The 21,070-nt window shown below is 34.8% G+C and overlaps 1 protein-coding gene across 1 annotated transcript; it reads left to right on the top strand.

Moving 5' to 3' along the window:
* Nucleotides 1-9,073: 9,073 nt before the first annotated feature.
* Nucleotides 9,074-20,036, top strand: LOC129256169 (dnaJ homolog subfamily C member 27-like). The gene is made up of 7 exons (XM_054894437.2): nt 9,074-9,384; nt 12,342-12,424; nt 13,466-13,535; nt 13,997-14,161; nt 14,768-14,890; nt 15,750-15,910; nt 16,449-20,036. The coding sequence occupies exons 1-7, from the start codon at nt 9,313-9,315 to the stop codon at nt 16,576-16,578; spliced, it is 804 nt and encodes a 267-aa protein (XP_054750412.1). The 5' UTR covers nt 9,074-9,312; the 3' UTR covers nt 16,579-20,036.
* The last annotated feature ends 1,034 nt before the right edge of the window (nt 20,037-21,070 follow it).

The following is a 21,070-nucleotide window of genomic DNA, read 5'->3' as shown; positions in this document are numbered from 1 at the left end:
TAAATCAACACCGGAGTTTTTGCAGGTTAATAATAGCTGGAGTATTTAATTTTCATTGAAGTAGGGTTGAATGAAAATGATGTACCCTATGGCTTGATTTGCATGAAGTCGAACAAAATTAATTTCCTTAGGCCTACACACAATAAGCAGGAAATGGTTTGCGTTAGATCAATCTCTACTTTTTTACAATTCAGGACTGTTTAGTCTAACTGTATATCATAACAATAGTCTTTCGAAATCCTATAGAGACTGGCACTTGCAAACCATTCAAACCCTGCATAATATATACAGGCCTAAACATGGAAGAAGTTGGAATTGCTTATGGGGTGGATATATGAGATCGGAATGTACGTCATCGGTATCAAATAGATTCACAGAAAATTGGAAACCATGTTTGATTTTGCAATATTATTAGTTTGAATTGATTGTTACTTCCACTCCACCACTTCACCCTTTATCCATTGTCAAGAAATCCTGTTTACAGAAATGTACAGATCTCTGTCGCAATAGGCTATATATCTTTTTCAGAAGGAAACACCCTATTCCATGACCATATGTCGACCGCATAAACTATCGAGTGAAAAGACAGTTTCCTAAAACTGCTACTATTACTATTACCACTACTAAATTTATATTCGACATTTGGGGCGCCAATTTGATGTTTGACCTGATGGAGGCGCCAAATTGATGTTCGACCTTGGGGAGGCCAAATTGATGTTCGACCTGGGGGCGCCAAAATCATATTCGACCTTTGAGGCGCCAATTTGATGTTTGACCTGGGGGCGCCAAACTTCATGTTTCACTTGGGGCGGGGGCGCCAAATTCATGTTTCACATGGGGGCGCCAAACTCATGTTTTCACGTGTAATTAGATGCCCATCATGCTCATGATTACCAGAAGTGCTTAGAATGTCTAAAGTTTAGGGATTTTAGGTCAGATTATCAAAATTTCATCTTCGCACTCGCATTGTTAAATTAGATTACGATCCTGTTCATGCATGGGTAGAAAAAGTGCTTAGAATGTCAAGCTTTGGGTCGGAATATCAAAAATCAAACAGAAGAAGAAAAGGAAAACGAAAACAAAGAGCAAATATGTATGAAACATTCCATATTTTTTTCGATGAAAACTCATTTGCTCACTGGTTAAAGATAAGAATGAAAATAAATGGGATCATTTCATCGGGAATAAGGGTACATGAAATGATTAAAAGCCATCACAGGACAAAATATAAACTTCCAAAAAACTTGGAAATAGCACATAATGCAAATTAAAAGGAAAGTATTGCAGAAGGAAAGATTTTGAATGATCTTTAAGATTATATTGGGAGATGCAACGTTCAAAATTTCGAACAAAATTCATATTTGAAATATTTATTAGATTTTTTATGGAATTAATGTGATTTGAATTCTGCTTTATAAACGGATGAAATTGTAAAGTGTCTGGAAAATATTGCCGTGATAACTTGCCTCTGATGTTTCATTAACGGGATAATGTCATCAGTACACTGAACTTGAAGTATAGTGTATGCCTATATTTTTGTTACAAATTATCCCCCGCTTCCACAAAGATGCAAGGATAATAATATGCCCCCCCCCCCCCACATTCACGCCAGTGTATCAAGGTTTGCTTGCAGCATGGGGATTTGTCATGACAAAAACCTTGTATAGATTAGAGCGCGGGAGCAGAGCGACCGCGCGAGAAATTTTGCAATTTTAGAATGCGAAATTTGGCAAATTTAAGCACTTTTACCGCATTTAAAAATGAATCCACGCATTAGCCGTATAGTATTAATAATTTGATGGTTTAAAAAATATCGTATCTGCCTTGAAATGTGTGTATGTGTAAGGGTATGTGTGTGTGTGGGGTGGTGTGATTATACATTCCATCCCCACTTTCCGAAAAGTGGAGTTTTCCCATTCTGGCAAATTAACATGTAGTAATATTATAGTAATAGTAGTAGTAGTAGTATAGTAGTAGAAGTGTAAGAGCAGTAGTATCCTAGGCCATAGTAGTCTAAGTAGTATCATCTACTGAATCACATTTTGTGTGTGTGTTTGCTGTTGTAATTGGTGCCGGGTAAGAATGGCAGAGGTAAAAATGGCAGAGGTAAAAATGGCAGAGGTAAAAATGGCAGAGGCATAAATGACAGAGATAAAGATCATGGCATGCTACATCAACATTGAAGACAGAGCCTTTTCGGTTAATATCAGTCATAATTATTGAACTTGAATGGACTCCTTTCGACGAAATGAGTATTATGAACTGATTTGATATTATATGGATTTTTTGTCATCATTTTAGGTCTATACTTTATCGTTGATATGATTAAACTCAAACATTTTCATGCCAAAATGATTTCAATTAGTGATTGATGAAAGGATTTATCTTGGCCAGATCGTATAGTAGAACAGCACTTCATCCCATACATACCCAACACATTTTAATGTAAACACCAATGTGCGTTACCATTAACACACTGAAATAGACAAGTTCGGGATTTCTTTGAACCACTTGCATAACTTGGATAACCGAAAAATAACAAAACGCTCTGTAATAAAAGTAATTTTTATATTTCAACATCATAATGGATCCGAATAGATATTGATATGATACGCATGTAGTTTAATGTAAATGATTTATAATAATAGCAACTAGTGTTCACTTTTTCAGAGCAATACATCATTGCACCTAGTCCAAGTGGATGTCAGGTTCCTAAACTAGTTTCTATGGTAACGGCCGTTACCGCGTGAATTTGAAATGTGTAGCGAATCAGGGGTTCAAATTTATAGGTGTTTCTTAGGTACCATTCTATCGACCTATTTTTAAGTGGAAATTCACCCTGACAAATGGTTTACTGTAAAATTAGCAGAAAAATATATTGGTGGTTTGCGGAAAGTCCATCAAAGATTAAGAAAGTTATTAGAAGTTTGAGTTTTTGATCTGTGATGTCATATACTAGCAGCTGCCCCGTATTTTATGCACCAAAATATATACTTTTCAATTTTTTAATCAGTGGTTCATGATTGCCAAAAAAATTCTTTCAGGAGCGGATGTGAAATAATTTGTATGTTGATATACTTAAGGTACAATAAAAACCATTTTCTTTTTTTTTTAAGAAAATGACATTTCATTTATATTTTTATCACACCATATGTGGGAAAAACTGCTCGGAAATGACATCACCGTTAAAATGTAACATTCTAATAGCTTTTTAAATCTTTGATGGATCCCCTAAACCCCCACCAATATCATTTTAATTATTTTCTGCTGTTTCTACGATAAACTTTATGTTAGTGTGAATTTCCCCTGTAATGAATGAAGTATAATACTTGGGATCCAAAAGTGTGCTTCAAATTTGAATATTAGAAGAGCGATTTGACATGAGACGGTCGTGCATGTAAGTCCAGAAAAATAAGAAATACGAGCTCAAGCTTGTTATCAATTTGGTGCAGAAGATCTACAGTATCATTTTAAAATGTTACCTTTTCCATTAGTCAAACATTATAATTCCAATTTTCTTCTCAGAACCTTTCTTATTTAATGTACTGTATGCATGGAGGGGATTTTTTATTTTTTGGCATGGGGGTTTAAGACTGACCATTTATACCTCTGTCATTTTTACCTCTGCCATTATTACCACTGTCATTTATACCTCTGTCATTTTTACCTTTGCCATTTTTACCTCTGCCATTTTTACCTCTGCCATTTTTACCTTTGCCATTTTTACCTCTGCAATTTTACCTCTGCCATTTTTACACTGAGCAGTTGTAATTATTTTGTTGTCATAAAGTATTAGATTACATTTAGGCTGCCCGTGCATTTCAATGTATACGAACGAGCGAAGCGAGCAAGCAAATTTTCAGTAGTTTGGAGAGACTGAACGGTGTCCCAAAACGTTCAAGGGGTATATGTAAGTATATGGGAGGGACAACTTGCGGCGAGCGAGTGTAGTGAGTGAGCCTTGCTAAAGTTGCTTCAGACCTTTAAAATAATGGGCATATTAGAGGAAAATATAGAGTCACTTATCAATAACAAAGTGAAATTTCAGAAGAAAAATAAATAAAGTACTTATATCAGGACGAGTGAATGAGGATTCAACAAATAATATTTGTTTTATCGAAAACTCATTTACTCACTGGTTAGAGTAGAGATGAGAATGGCAAAATGTTGGATTATGATTATCGGAAATAAGGTGAATGCAGGCCACAATATGAATTTAAAACACGTGTCAGAATAGGACAATGGTGCAAATGAAAAGGAAAATATTGCAGAGAATAAAAATTATGAGTAATCATTAAGATCATATTCAGAGATGATGCAGCATTTAATTTTTTTTTTTACAAAATCTCATTCACATTTTAAATAATATTTGGATTGTTGCCTTATTTAGTGCAGTTTCCTATTAAAAATAGATATAACATCGAAAAGATTTGGCAAATATTGCTGTACTAAATGTTTTATTACCAACATTGATCTATATACATTTAACTTGAAGTATATGCAGGTATATAGGCCTACATGATCCCAATTTCCCCCGCTCAATCCACAAAGATGCCTGGATATGACCTCTCCCCTTTCCACTCCAGTATAATTTTTTAAATTGGTTTATGATCAAAATTATAACCATATCTAAAATAATTCATTGATGAATTTTATTCCACACTCTGGTGATTTAGCGGATTTAAACGGCTCTGAAATAAAGCCAATGTAGAAATGTGTTTCATTTCGCATACTTGTTATTTCATATAAACATTTTCTTTTATTTTAAAAATATCTTAATTTCTTGTAAACATATAGTCATACGAAATAAATTTTTGTCATCAATGATATTAGAGTATTAGATATACAGTCCTACAAGTTGAGTTTATAAATAAGATCGGTCATGAGAACTTGAGAAGGCGTATACTGGTATAGGTCCCTATAGCAAACGCTTGTCGAGGGGAACGCCTGAATAGTTCTTGTCAGAACGCGGGAGTGGAGCTACCGCGCGGTTTACAATTTAGAATGCAAAATTAGGCCAAATTTAACACTTTGGCATGCAGTATATTAAAGATAGATTCACGCTTTAGTTTAAAGTTAAAATTAGATCTTATTCACTCTATCGACCCTTCTCTTGAGTTAAACATATAAACAACATATAACAAACTATAGAATAATAATAATAATAATAATAATAGGCATTTATATAGCGCCATCTATCTAGAAATATTCTATTCCGAGGCGCGATGTTATTATCATTATTATTACCCCGGCTTTAGCTCGAGCTGCCAAAACAATGTATGCATATAAATGTTTGCAAACAGTCATAACTTCATATCAATATAATATAACACATTATTCAATTCAATTCAGGTTTATTGCAAAACATGATTAGCAGTCACAAACTGAATTGTACATGTTTACATAATGCCAATATATAAAAATAATCAAAATTATTAAGATTAACAATTAATAAACAAATTAAAATTACATATGTGCTGTTAAAAATGGAGTTAAAATTGATACAAAAATATAAATAACACAATATTGCACATTCATTACACAAATTGGAAATCTATTTACCATGGTACTTATTTAATAACCTTGTCAGAGTGCACTGTTCTGAATTTTTTGTTTTGCATTATATGTCGTAAATTGAAAGTGTTTGTTTTCAGTGGAGGTAACAAGTTTTTGTACAATTGATTAATTTCTAATTTTAAAGCGAAATAAAATTATGTGGTAAGTTTTACTCTTCGACTTTAAAGTGATGTCAAATTAAAGGTATTTAGAGCCATGTCATATTATACATACTTGGTTCCCAATATTATCTTGCATGCTCTACAATCTATTTACAAGTGCACAAGAAAACGAACTGGTCGTTTCACTAACATACCACTTCGGGTACGAACTGAACTACATGTAGAAGTAGAAGTAGATCTACCACATGAACTAAGAGTACAATCATCTTTCTTTGGTTTGTGACTAAATTCCACCATAATGAGGTGAGCAAATTTAGCTACTCTTTTTAAAGGACGCCCAGTTTTTTAGTATATATCAAAAAGCTTTTACATGACTAAAACACTTCAATGCACGGCGTATACTCTGTGTTAGCAATAACATTCTGTCTTTATAAAAAAAATATTCGTCTCCTAAGTCAGATCGAAGAAAGGCAAAGTGTACACTGCATTTCAGAATGAGGGATGTTAGCATCAAAACAACCTTTGGTAACAGTGCATGTGATCTACATCTGAATTTAGAAAGTGTAATAGCGTCTTTCTTATATATACTCTCATATTCATGGTTACTTTTAAATATTCTGTAATTTTTTCAAAAAACAGCTGTATTCCAGTCCTGGCAATAAATGTCGTCCTCGATTGACGTATTCATGACAATTCTTACACTCAATCCACTGCATTGATGAAGCCAGAAATTTGATAGGCCAGATCGATTCAATGTATTTTCAATGATTTCAGCCACTGGCATAAATCCCGGGGGGATGGGGGGGATATATCCCCCCCCCCCACTTTTCGAGGAGGGTGGATGGCCTGTACAAACATCCCCCCCCCCCACTTTTTACGAAAGAAAAGAAAAAAAATTCACAAGAGATAATTGTTTTATTAGTGAAAATTCTTCCTAAAATACCGCTTAACAAATGAAACAACGATTGAATCATAAAATGCAAATAAAGAGCCAGTTCACCATTTCCAAACGAAATACTTATGTCCTTATTATAACATTAAAGATAAACCCCCGTTTCTTCCAATTTATCAATGTTGGGGTCTTTGGGAAGGGAATAAGATGGAATGTCAAAAAAATTTGAATGTAATCTCTAAAAACCATTAAACCATCGTGGGGTAAAAAAAATAATATTGGAGGGGTATTTGCCATATGGACATACAGTGGCGTAATTACGGGGGGCACATCACCCCCCCCCCATCGGCTGACCAAAAAAAAACGGGGAAAGGGGGAAAAAGAGAAAAGAGGGAGAAAGGAAGAGAAACGTAGTGGTAAAGAAGAAAATATTATTCATTATAATGTTATATTATATTATAATTATGCTATGTTACATTACATAAGAAACATTTTTATCATAACTTTATGAAACATAATTTGCCCAGAGCCTACGTCTTTATTGTTCCTGGTGCTCGCATTGTCTGCTTAACGAGATATATAATCATGTTGTACTAAAACATCCCGTTTTCAATTCAATATAAACCAAATATATTTCCTAGCACTTGAGTTATCATTGTTTTATGTAGTGACATATGCTTCTTTTTCATGACTCAAAAAGTGATTGCCCCATGTTAAGGTCTTCGTATATATGAAAAATTTCCTGTCCGTGATTACGTTCGCATTAGTGGATTGGTGAGATATGTCTGCTCTTCATGAATTCCTAAAATCAGTCCTTAAAATGTCCCTTCTTCTGATCTGAATATCAAAAATTTTCAGCTCGCGCTTCGCGCTCGCATCATTTGGTTAATGAAATACGTATGGTCCTATAGTTAATTCCTACAAAGAAACCTTAGAATGCCCCACTCCAGGTCTGAATTATCTAAATTCTCAGCTCGCGCTTCGCGCTCGCATTGTTTAGCGAGACAGGTACCTATCATGATTACACAAATTTGACTATAATGTCCCTTTTTAGGTGTGAATATAAAAAAAATCAGCTCGTGCTTCGCGCTCGCATTATTTGATCAGAGAGATACATATCCGTTTAATGACATTGGGTGATTTCAAGTTCAGTGTTGACCTTTTGGTGTTGGTGTTAGGTCAATTTTTACACGATTATAACACCAAAAATAACATCAAGATGGTCCCGAAAAGTCATTCACTAGTTGTTGAGATGTCAATCATGTGATCTGGACAAGTTTTACAAAACCTGAATTAGTTTTGGAGCTAGGGGAAGCAATCCAAATTTCAACACTAACACCAACACCAAGGCCAACACCGGACTTGAAATCACCCACTGTCCTTAAAATGTCTCTATTAGGTCAGTATAACTGGCAACTGAGCGCTCTTCGCGCGCTCACTAGCGCACTCACTCAGTGATTCAAAAATTTTGCTGGTGCCCCCCCCCCCAATGCCGTCACCCACGGTACGCCACTGTGGACATATCAATGACAATTCCTTGCATATCTAAAAACATGATTGCAAAAAAAATGCCAAAATATTTCAGTCATCCCCCCACCCATCAACACGGATTCTGTATTACAGAATATAGCTTTTACACAACACATTTATTCAACCCAGTTGCGTAATGAACCAAATATTTTGAGGGGGCAAAACAAAGCAATGTGGAAAAATTTGTAACAAGTCGCCAGCGAGCAAAGCGAGCTGCAAAAAAAGTGCCTATTGAAATTAAATTCTAATTATGTGATAATTTTTTTCCATTATATTCAGCAACACATTATACGTTGTCTCCTATTATTATTTCCTCTTGGGTGTGGAACCAAGACCCCCCCGCGCCTATATGCCAGTGATTGAACATAAGGCTTAATGTAGGAAGCCCCTACAGGGGGGGGGGCGTTATAGAGCCGTTTGAATGTTATAGATGAAGAGCCCCTACTGCGTGGGGTCTGGGAGAAAGCCCCGGTAGCTTATTTGCATAAATTTTAGCAAGCTTATAGCACAATGTTGTACACTGTCCATCTTTCTTTCCGCTCCTTACCTTTAATCCTCGGCAGCCCGGTCGTGTTAATAAGTTTTTTTTTCTTGTCCCATTTCTTTAATGTTTTCCAATTGAGCTTTTGACTAATTCCATTATACCTTCGTTTCGCGCTATTATTTGCCACTTTGTCATCTTTTGATTTATTTCCCATCATGCTATTGCATTACATAGGCCTATTTCGGAATTATTTGTCCTTTCTCAAATGTTCTTCTTTCGTTCCTTTTCCCGCTTAATTAATTCCTTCCTAAAAAAAAATTGCTTCGTTTTCTTTTTCCCTTTTCCCTTTCCTTTTCCCCTTTCCTTCCCCTTTCCCTTTCTTTCTCCCTCCCTTTTTTCCTTTTCCCGTTTTTTAATTTTCCCGGTGAAATCCGCCAGGGGGCAGTTTGCCCCCCCCCCTGCCCCCCCCCCCCCCCCGCCTGTTACGCCACTGCCAGAACCGTGGTCGAGAGTCGAGAGTGGAGTGGAGTGGTACTGGTACATGTCTCGATCGTCATCTTGAAACGCTCGCAATTTATCGCCAATGGCAATATGAGACGCCAAAACGTCAGTTCGTGCGATTTGATGGAGAAAGTAAATGTAGACTAGGCCTACTTCAACTATATAGGTGTTCCATGATCTGATTGATTTTTCTTTTACAAAGAAAGAGGACAACTGCTTTCGCTGACATGGAAAAGAAGGGTTCTAAACGCGCCATTAGAGTAAAAATCATCAGCATGGGGAACGCAGAAACAGGAAAGGTTTGTAGCAATGTATGTACCGGTATAACAACAATCATTGTCATTGTGTCCCACCCATAACGATCCGTGTGGGGGGAATAGGCTGTCACAAAAACAAACCACCAAGGCAGATCTGTCGCTGTCATCATTGGCATTTGAAAACTCTTGCACTAAAAGTTGATTTCGAGTAAATCAAGGTTTTCACATTTTTCAGCTTTTAATAGCTCGTTTATATTAATTGTAACAGGACTTTGCTGTATCTTATGGGCTTCCCTCGTCTCAAATCAGCGAGTACAGAATGGTACTAGGAGTGTGTGTGTGCACGGCTGATTAAGTGATTTGTACATGTACTTTGTAGTCAACCTAGGGCCGATTGCACGAAAGGGTCTTTCCAAGGACCGTCTTTCGTGTCGCCCATCTTTTATGATGCGCTATAAGCGGAGTGTTTCTGAAATTTATGATAAACAAATACAATTCGTAAGCTTGCTTTTAAATCAAATTTTATACAATTTCATGAGATATCACATCATTTTATAAACAAATATTTTGTTTATTTTAACGGACGAGTAAAATATGTTTGCAGATAATTTATTTGAAATGCGTTTCACATGGCGCATCATAAAAAATGGGCGACACAAAAGACTGTCCTTGCAAAGACCCTTTCGTGCAATCGGCCCCAGGATTTTCAAGGATGACCCTGTCTTAAAAGATATGCACCACTGGCTTCCAGTTTGCCAACGAATATCTTTCAAGATTTTGTTAATCGTATACAAGACACTAAATGGCCAAGCTCCCAGGCCCAGCTATATTTCTGATCTTTTTTAGTTACAAAGAAAAGTTCACATGCATACACACTATAACCTGCACAGTTCTCATGATAATTTGCTCCTTCACTCAAAATACAAAGATAACTTTGGGAGATAGTGCTTTTGCCTGTGCAGCCCCAAAGTTATGGAATGGTTTGTCATATGTAATAAGATCCTGTCCATCAGTAGAAATGTTCAAACTTAGACTAAAAACCTATCTAAATAATTCCCATACATGTAAATTTCCTTTTCCCCTTTTTCTAGATTGGTTCACAAGCTCTTAATTGCAGCGCAGTAGAATATATGCACATTTTTTCTGTGCTATTTAAATCAGTATATTATTATTATGATGTGTTAATCGAATAGGCTCGAATCCTAGATCAGCTGGGCCCTGGACTGGGGACTATCTTGGCCTTGCCACGAATTTTTAAGTGTAGGTTCTGATGACTGTCCAAAGTAAATTTGACAAGCAAAAAAAAAAGGGGGGGGGGGGTTTCAACACAAAATGTTGGTCATTTTCCACACCTACCAGAATTCCAGGACCAGTCCAGGGGGTGCTGACTATACACGTAGCACCCCCAGTGCTTCAGCACCCCCGCTTCCCAGGGCCATGGGCTAAATCTTGAGGACTCCGTGATTATATTTTTAAAATAAAAAAAAAGTATATGAATCAGAAATGGAAAAAAAAAAAAAAATTCTTACCAGAACTTAGGATCACTTGCTTGCAATTCCCACGCTGTCTAACACAATGACCTTTTACTCGATCATCGATGACATACGTATGCAGGTAAATACAGAGAAAATTGGTGCCCAAGCGTAGCTGATTGTGCTAGTACAAGATTCCACGCTGATGTACTGTATAGGATTTGAAGTTCTAGTGTCAATGACAAGTTAAGAGTGCTAATTGGTGTTAATGTAGTTTCGCACCAGCCGATCTGGCAAAGCTAGTAAACTAATTTCACCTTAGATTTTGTCAGAAGTTTTTTTAAAGAATCCCAAAATAATTTGTCTACTATATCCTTTGGTATTAGGCATAGCCAAATGAAAATTTATGCAATTGAAGACAGTCAAGATATACACTGAATGCTGGCAATGATAATCATAGGAAATCTGTGTGTAATTCACACAAAAGTCACTCACACCAATCAAGCAAAGTTAAGTTGAATTAATGTTTTCACTAAACTTAAGATTAAATCTACAGTTTAAAGTTCACTTTTTGAGCATACATGTATACAGGCACTGAGGCTAGTAAATGGCTCGGGTCCCCTATTGATTATGGCAGGTATTCAAAGGGTAATCAGAAAGAAAAAATGTGTGATATTTCATTATCACAAAGTTGAACACTCCTGCTACATTGACTTGCATAATGCAGGTGACACTACCCAAGGCATATCACCTAATATAGACCTTTATTAAAAATGTAAACTACATGTAACTTGCCTTGTTGCATGAACTACATCATGAAGAAAAATCAATTTTTTTCAGCTCAAGGAAAGATGTCCATTTGCATTCTGTGTGGAGAATCTGTATGATGCATAATTTAAAAAAAATCTTAGTTTATTTGTTATCATATTGATTTCATTTCAATTTTAGCCTATATTAATTTTGAATTCTACTTGAGAGAGAGAGATGGGGTAAGGGGGGGGGGAGTGGGACAGGGGGCAGGGTGGGGACAGGGGGGCAAGACGTTGAATTCAAATACATGCGCCATCTAATATTATTATTATCATTATTATATTTGTATTTTGTTAACTTTTGGACTCCTGCCATTTACAAGCTTTTTAAAAGCTGATTTCTATCACTTACAATATTAATTAACTATGCTTATGTTAAGATTTGTTTTTTTGTATAACATGTGTGTTTCAACTGTACATATTTTGATGTTTTTTAATGGAAAAGAATAAATGAATTGAATTGAATTAAAATACATGTTTGTAATCTGTATAAAGCATTCCATATACACGTTGTCTTGCTTCAGAGTTTTGTTTAGATGATCCAATTCAATACGGTAGTCATTTTATATAGTGCCTTTTGCTACTGGTTACAATGCGCAGTGCACACACTATAAAAAAGGGCTATCTCATGTTGAACTGAATTGTTTTAATTGAGTACCCACAAATTTAATAGTATGTCTTATTAATTATCTACCTGTTTCATTCTTTATGTGACCAGAGTTGCATCATCAAAAGATACTGTGAGAAAAGGTTTGTGAGCAAGTACTTGGCCACTATTGGAATTGATTACGGTGTCACAAAGTGAGTAGGCCTTGATTTCTAACAATAAAAAATGTTAACCCTTATTTTCAGTTCAAAGTAACAAAGGTACAATATGTAATATTACTTCAATCAATATGAGAAAAGTATTGATTTGGGAAACTCATAATTGCACTGGTATCATGATAATATCATTTGATGATTGTCCATTTTATAATCATAAATTTGTTTTATGATAAAATGGAAAGTTATAATCATGTGATGTACATTCTTATCCCAATAAATAAAAATGGTTGATATGGAATACATGGAGTTGCATAACATGGCTAGGATTCACAAAATTTGTTGACAAGCAAAAAAAAAAACAAGGTTATCAACAAAAAATTTAGGGGGGAACCATCCCCCCACCCCAAATTTAGGGGGACAGGACCCCCCCCCCATCCCCCCCTGCTTCCGCCACCTATGGTTTCAAGCCTATTCATATGATTCAATGAATCACTTCACTCATTTGTAAAGTTATTTAGCTAAATACACTTGTAATATAACTATTATTTGCCCATTACCTTAACTATATACATGTATATACTCAACCTACTACTATGGATTTGATTCTGATGCAATATAATTTGTTTATCAAGGATGGTTGTCATGACAATCTTATTTTGGTTTTTATGACTGCCCAATTTCTCTTTCCTTTTATTTTTCTTGTATCTTGTACTGTTTTGTATCATACTTATTGGAATCTTATATTTTGAATTGTTAATTTGCTCAAGTTTTCAAAAGTTCTGAAAGAATTATATAGTATTTGTATTTTTATTGGAATTGAATAAATAATGATATTCAGATGAGATCATGAGTGAATTTAAATGTAATTATTGCAATATAAAATCAACAAATATTAACTTCAAGTCTGTACATTGTGTCAATATTTACAATGTAGTACTGAGACCTCTGTACTGTAGATATCCCATTGAGCCTTGTTGCTGAGCTTTGACTTGCCATATCTGAAAGAGGCTTTAAGGTTAGACTTAACTATATATGATTTGTGTAATCTTTCAACTCACTTTAAATTTTTCCACTCAGAGTGACTGTAAAAGAGAGAGATCTGAAAGTGAATATCTTTGACATGGCTGGACATCCTATATTTTACGAGGTATGTTGGTCAGTCAACATCATTCTTTCCAATTTCCATGTCCTCTTCTCTTTAATACCACTCTACAGGAATACTGTGGATGTCAATGACATCCAAAAGAGAGAAAGAGAGATGCACACACACACACACCCATGCACACACACCCTTGCACACACAAAATTGAACCGAATAGAGAGGGTGGGTAGAGAGGGAGAGAGATCAATTCATTGCTTGGAATAGGGAATGTAGTTTGGGGGGGGGGGGGTAAGTGAAAGGAAAGATTCAAATCTTGAATAATTCACTATGTGGATATGGATCAATTACCAATAAGTGCTTCAAATAATGATATAGTAATTTATGAATGACCCCAAGTCTCCAACAATCGTTCTTGGGTAATTAAATCTTTTGTATTTTTTTATAAGTGACAAAATAATATGTGTTAATGCATTAGCTCAGATATTTGATGTTTTCATCTTTATTAGGTTAGAAATGAGTTTTATAAGGACACACAGGGTGCTCTACTGGTTTATGATGTTGCATCCAGGTCAAGTTTTGAAGCTTTAGATTCCTGGCTGGCTGAGATGAAGAGAGAGATGGCTGACTTGACTGAGATGGAAAGGGTTGTCTTCTGTGTCTGTGCAAACAAGGTATTTATTTCTTAACCCTTCTGGCCCCAAAACATTTAACCAACAATTGTGCTCTGAAAGATAAATGGACACGACCTAATAAAATATCAGAAACAGAAATTCTTTTCATTTCAATTTTGTTTTATTTGAGTTAATATTAGTATTAGAAAAAGCTGGATTTATGTATTGCTTTTTGCAAGATGATACAAAGTGCAACTATTATAACCCAGACATTTACCTACACTCACTTATAGGGATAAGGCCAGATTTTGCCGGCCTTGGCCTGAGTCACATGTACAAGGTCTATTGGAGAAGGTTTTCTTAAGCGGCATCGTGAATTGGAATTACCAGCCTTGACTACATCCTTGGCACTGAGTTCAGTCAAGAGATTAATCTTATCGGGTACCCATTCACATTAATGATAATTAATGCTCATACTAAACATGTCTGGGAGTTTTCTAGAGCAAAAAAAAGTTATGGAAAGTCATGAAATTTGTTCATTTTGTAGACAGTGGACCGTATAGAGGATGGTCAAGATGATGACAAATGCTGGGATGTCTAGATTGTTGGCTTTATATTAAGTCAGCTGGAGGATGAATATTATATTCTTGTTTTCTTTTTTGGCAGACTGATAAGAGTATGCAACGTGTTGTTGATGAGACCGAAGGAAGACTATGGGCAGACAGTAAGGGTTTCCGTTACTTTGAGACATCAGCACTCACAGGGGATGGAGTCTCAGAGATGTTCACCGTAAGTTGTCTCAATATTTACTAGATTTGTTGGATTTTTATATTTCCGCATTCTGATATTTTTATCTTAAAAAAAATCTTCATAGCTATGAAAAGCTAAGTTCATTTATTTTTTCAAGTTTGCTTTATTTCCTTCATACATACAATACAGTATTTAGATATATAGATAGATTTTTTAAAAGGAATATAAAATTACTAAATCCCAAAAGCGGATTTGATGCTCTTTATTTGTTGTGATCTTACAGAAGTAGTTAGCTTCGTTTATTTAAAATCAGTTAGATTTAATTGTAGCTTTTTTATTACTCTACATTTAAAGATTAATTGATTAATTTACTGCTTTTGAGTTCAGATGAATATATTCAGAGAAACAGTTTATTCTCTGTCTAATTAATACATGTTACAGGGAAATAGTCACAAGTGTTTGTTTTAGTCTATTACCCCTTACTCAGTATTGATTTTTGCTGCTCTTGAGTAGTATGTCGTACTTGGCATTCACCTTGCAATCACAAAAATTAAGAAGTAGGCAGAGAATTTTTTTTAAGTTGACTCTATAATTAAATTTAAAAGAATCATTGCTACATCATAATATTGCTAAAGCATGATAATTGATTGCACGCGTTGATCACAATATTTTAGTCTTACCCAAGTGAATAATTGTACTGAAGTCAATATTGTAATTTGTAACAATGTTTGCACAGAAATCCCCTATTATTGGAGGAATGCAGCACACAGAAGAAAAGCAAAATGCAAAAAAAATTAACTTGATGAAAGAAAATGGGTCAAATAAGGCTTCTGTGTATAATAATATAACAGTTGTTTAGTGACATTATTGAGAATATGTTTTGTGCTTGCTATACTAGGCTCTATACCAGGGGCTTCTGACAGCATTTGAGAATGGAGGTCGAGCAGAACGTATCACGACCACTTTAGGTTACACCAAAGAGCAAGTTGAGGCAATACAGAGGCTGAAGACAAGCAAAAATAATTTTGAGAGGCTGGGATTGCCCCATAATGCATCAAAGTAAGAACTATAATTGACTGTTGATTATTTATCAAAAAAATTGGCGAGGTCAAGTCCACCCCAACGTAAAGTAGGTTTGAATAAAAAGTGAAAAATCAAAACAAGCATAATGCTGAAAATATATTGAAACATAACTGTTTTGACAAATTCAGCAAAACTTTAAAATGTCATTGTTTATTCTACATCCAATTTATGGTAAAATTTACATCATTGAACTTGTTTGATTTGACCTTGATTTATTCAAATCAACTTTAATGTAGGGGCAGACTTCCCCTTATGAAAATAAAGAGTAAAACAAGAAAATTGTGTCATTTCAAAGTTTTGCTTGATTTTATAAAATGGAATATATGCTCATCACAGATGACAGGGAGAGAGACAATAACATCAAACCAACTATTCCTTTTACACAGTGTGTGTCGTAATATAAAATTCCACATTATATATTGATGGTTGAATACTTGTGGTAAGCTATTAATACTTCATTAATGCCCTGATACAAATTGGTTCACCTATTAATAAATATATTTATTTATTTCAGGGATGATGTGAACAGAGCTTACAGGAGATTGGCTATACTGCTTCACCCTGATAAGAATGTAGCACCAGGAAGTGAGGAAGCTTTCAAGATCCTAGTAGCTGCCAGAACAGATCTTCTCAAACACAGATAGTCATCATTTAACCAAAAAAGACTCAGATTACTTATTGCGGTTTTCATGAACATGGTGTAATCAGGGTAATAATATTGGAGCAAGCTTTACTGGGAAACTTACACTTTGACTTGAGGAAACTATTTATGTGACAACAATGTTTTGTGAATATGTGATGTGCACACTCTCATATGGAACATTGATGAGTATTATGAAATAGTGTGGGCCTTTGGATGGCCTTGAAGTCATTTTCAACCTAAAGTTGAAGCTAACAGCTTGAGAAACTTCATCCTTAAACTTCGTCAGTGTCTTGGGCACTGAAGGTTCCAGAACAATTCACAAATCAAAGATCTTCCCGAAGCGAAAACTTGTCACCAGCACATTTATCTACACTTTTTTTTGGACTTAATTATTAAGAAAGCTTGTGGAATATGGATTATTTGGAAGTGACTTCAACTGGAAAACAAGCTTGAACATACTGTATGACTTTGGGCACTCCCTTTTGCAGTATTCAATATTTTCCTGATCAAAACATCTCTTTGAAATCTTAAGAGGAAAATAGCCATGAGAATAAAAATGAGATGAATAATAATAGATCTAAAGAAATTGATGCACAAAGAAAGTAGAAAGTGAATTAAAGAAAAATTATGTTCTTTTTGTTGGCAGAGGGTTGACCTTATGAATTCTTGAATTTCAATGTTATGTACTAGTTTTCAACAAGATTATTCATTGGAGGTCAGGATTATAAAAGATATGATACTCTAGGCATTTTGACAATTAGGATATCAGGCTCTTGTGTCTTAGACAAGGTGTGGGGTGGGAGTTGGAGTCCAATCTACCGGTATTCTTTCTGGTCTCAAGTAATTTTTGTTTTCTTTCAAATTTTGTATGTAAGACATAATAATTTTACATTTTGGATTGTAGGGCTTTGTCTTTTCAACATGCAATGATATTTTGTAGGGCCCTGTTCTTTAAGTATTTGAATACTAGTATTCTATTGTTTTTATAATGAATGGTCTTAGCAGCAGTAGAAAATCTGCTCTGTGGATGATGTGTTCCTGGGTTTCCTGAAGGGATGGTTTATCATTTGCTCCGACAAGGCTCGCTATGACTACAAGCTTTTAAATCTGTACTATTTTTTAGGATTGAAGGTACATCTGCTTAGGAAAAAAAACATGTCAGGAAAGTTTTGTCTAAGGAAGGATGTTTTATATTTTGTTCATTTTAAGTAATGTGATGCACAATTTTTAAACTTATAGAATGCCTTGTGTGTGTTAGCATGGACCCATGGTATTAGTAAGCAGTGGGGTTTAGGGGGGGTACACTCTATTTTTCTTATATGAGCAAAGAAAGGCCAACGGTTTGATGAATTTGAGAACATTTTGAATTCATTTTGTCTGACGATGACACACAGAAAATCAAGAGAGAGGGAGAAGGGCACCCTCCATCTTTTTTTTTTCTAAGCATAAAAAGAGAATGCACAGAACATGATTATGTGTCATTGATCAAAGCTTTGGAGGAAAATAACTTTCATCATCAAGATGTTGGGCAGTACATGTAGCTTGGCACCTCATCAAAATGGTACCATCAATTCATCCAAATCGAAGTGTCCATATACTACCAAATAATTATAACTTTAAGAAATTACATACTATATTATTTTCAATCAGGATTTATTGAAACCTTGACATGTTTGCTTCAAGGTTTCCCACCTCCCTCTCTCTCTCCCTCTTGCACAAACACACAATCTCCCCTTTTCATTCCTACTGTATTTTGATATAATTTATTTATTTTAATACCTTGAATGTAGGCATTTACTGAAGAATTCTGTCTGGAACACTTTTTATTATTTGGATGCTGTTTTGCATAAAGTACTATTCAATCCTGATAATCCATAAATCCATTGTCATAGAAGATACTTGTTAAATTATAATTTTGAAAATTGAAATGTATGTGACTGTACTGTTGAACTTGACTTGTGATAGATTTCAAAGCATTCCGTCCTTGTTACCAATGCCCTATTGATGTGATAACATGCCGTCCTGTGAAGCAGCTGAGAAGAAATAAAGAGACAGCCTATGCTTCATTAAACTAGAAACAACTTCTTCTCTATGACCAATCTACTCTCCACCAATCAAATCTATCGAGATCAGAAGCTTTTAACATTAATCATTCATATTATTTATATAAAGTTTTGTGAGACAAGGCTCACGGTGCTTTGATTTGATTTTAGTATGCAATGTGTAAATAATAATTTTATGTATATTTTGCAATAGTGTGATGTATGCATTGATTAGTAAAACGCCTCTTGGGTTTTTTTTATCAAAGCATGATGTTTTAATTTGTAAAGTGAATTTTATCAATTTCAAGTGATATTTTTTATATCTCAATGTTAGAGGCTGGCTTTAAAATATTGAGATTTTACCCAAAAAATTATTTCCACATGCAAAGCCATTCAAGACTTGCTGGAGGTTGTATTTCATACTGCATTAAATTCAGGAATGCATCTTAATATATCAAATTTATTTTTGTTGTCCTGTGCTGTGATATTTGGTTCTTTCTCTTTAATAGGAATATTATCATAAGCGGCATAATCAGGAACCTACATGATATGCTATTTAATTTTATTACAACAATGTTTTGTAACAAAGTAGTTGATAGAATATAACAGATGGAAATTAAAACTGTTAAAGGAGAAATAGTATATGATTGACAAATGAATTAATCTTGTTTAGTTGACACTTGAAAACCTGTGGTCATATATGTGTAGACCAATATAGTGGATCAATGCTCCCTACCCTTAAAAAAAATTGTGTGTTTAAATCCATTTTTAACAATAATTGTATTCATATTTATTTATTCCTTTTCTTGGAACGGTATCCATGTAACATATTGATAGTATTTAGTAAAATATTTTATCAAGTAGCATTTTTGTAATTGAATTTTCTACTGTAGAATTTGTTGTCTCCTGAATGAATTATGAATATGCATTTACAATATTGTCTCTTCATATTTAACATAATTATTTTCATAATACCGTCCTTCCCATACTTTCAGATCAAGCTCAAAAGCATTGTTCATTGTGCCTTTCATCTCAACTAAGTCATACGGTGAACATTCTTTTTCACACGCCTCTGCTACTTTGTGGAATGCACTTCCTGATTCCATGAGATACCAAAGTAACTTAGATAAGTTCAAAGTTTCTCTTTTAAGATATACTTATTCATTTCAACACTTAAATAATTTTTTCCAGTAAACTCAGTGTCCAATAATGAATTGTATGTACATGTCCGTTTCATGTCTCCTAGCAATTTTTTCTTAATTTATACTTTTAATATACTTTTAGCGTGTATGGACATGCAATCTGCTATGTGTGATGCGCTATAAATGAACCAAGTATTATTATTACTTACATGTACTGATATATGTTTATAGATAAATTAGAATAAAGGTACATGTATTTAAACAAATAACCATAATTTATGTTGTCTTTTAATATCCTTGTGCAACAGGGGATGAAATAATAGTTATAATTTAGGGCTATCCTTTTTTTCCACATTTGGGCGATTGCAGATTTTTTTTGCTAGTTCTTCCATTTTATGGGTAACTTTTTAGGGGAAATAAGCAATTATGCAGTAAAAGCAAATTTAATTATTCTGCCATAGTTAGAATATAGATTCTCCAAGTAATCTTGAACATTATTTGTGACTGATCTTAGGTAGATAGAATATTTGCCCCAAGCATGCATTTTTGTAAGGAATTTTAGGGACGATTTGGGCTGTCATGGGGGCGAAATTGCCCTCATGTATTTCCTATGCTGTTGTGCAAAATCTATGGAGTAATTAATTGAAAGTTATTTACCATGGTGAATTTCCATTTGGTCTCCTATCTGTTTGGTCTTCCCACATGGGCTAATCCTAATTAATCTACTATCGATTCTAATTGCTATTTAACAAATTTATCATTTAGCATATTTACCAATGTCTAATATCCAGACTATGTCCATTTCATAACGTTTTGTCTCGTATCACTTAAGTCTATGTGATATGATTAATTATTAATCAAATTGTCCTTTAACAAAGTGTTAAAAGGTTAAATAGACAAGTGGAAATAAGACCATCTGGGCATCAGACTAAACAAGAATTATTCTTTAGTTGATATCAGTCAAAGTGGAGATGGGGAAATCGCTTTCATTGAAGAGTGGACAGCATCAGCCAGAAAAAAAATGGAATAAGTTTTTCTGGGGTAGGCTCTGAACAAAAATAGTGTCAAATAAGCTCCCTAAATAAAATTTAAAAAACCATAGGCCTAGTATTCAGAGTATATGTATGCAATTTGCACCAACCGAGGGACCAACTATTGATGGAAAATGTGTATTTGTGGTGCCCTAGTGGCCCGTCCTTCATCCTTGTTCAGGGTGCTTTTTACAGGACAATTCTTGCAGATGACCACTCTTCATTGGAATTGGGGGAAGTGACCCCCCCCCCCCCCCCCCCCCCACCACCACCACCAC

Source organism: Lytechinus pictus, chromosome 1 (genome assembly GCF_037042905.1).
Source record: "Lytechinus pictus isolate F3 Inbred chromosome 1, Lp3.0, whole genome shotgun sequence".
NCBI lineage: Eukaryota > Metazoa > Echinodermata > Echinoidea > Temnopleuroida > Toxopneustidae > Lytechinus > Lytechinus pictus.
This window is presented reverse-complemented; position numbering and strand designations above follow the sequence as displayed.

What these genes read in the sequence shown, in the direction of transcription:
- LOC129256169 (XM_054894437.2), top strand. Translation starts at nt 9,313, where the DNA reads ATGGAAAAGAAGGGTTCTAAACGCGCCATTAGAGTAAAAATCATCAGC. An exon ending in GACATCCTATATTTTACGAG is followed by an intron (nt 13,536 to 13,996) that starts GTATGTTGGTCA and finishes CATCTTTATTAG; the next exon opens with GTTAGAAATGAGTTTTATAA. An exon ending in TTGCCCCATAATGCATCAAA is followed by an intron (nt 15,911 to 16,448) that starts GTAAGAACTATA and finishes TATTTATTTCAG; the next exon opens with GGATGATGTGAACAGAGCTT.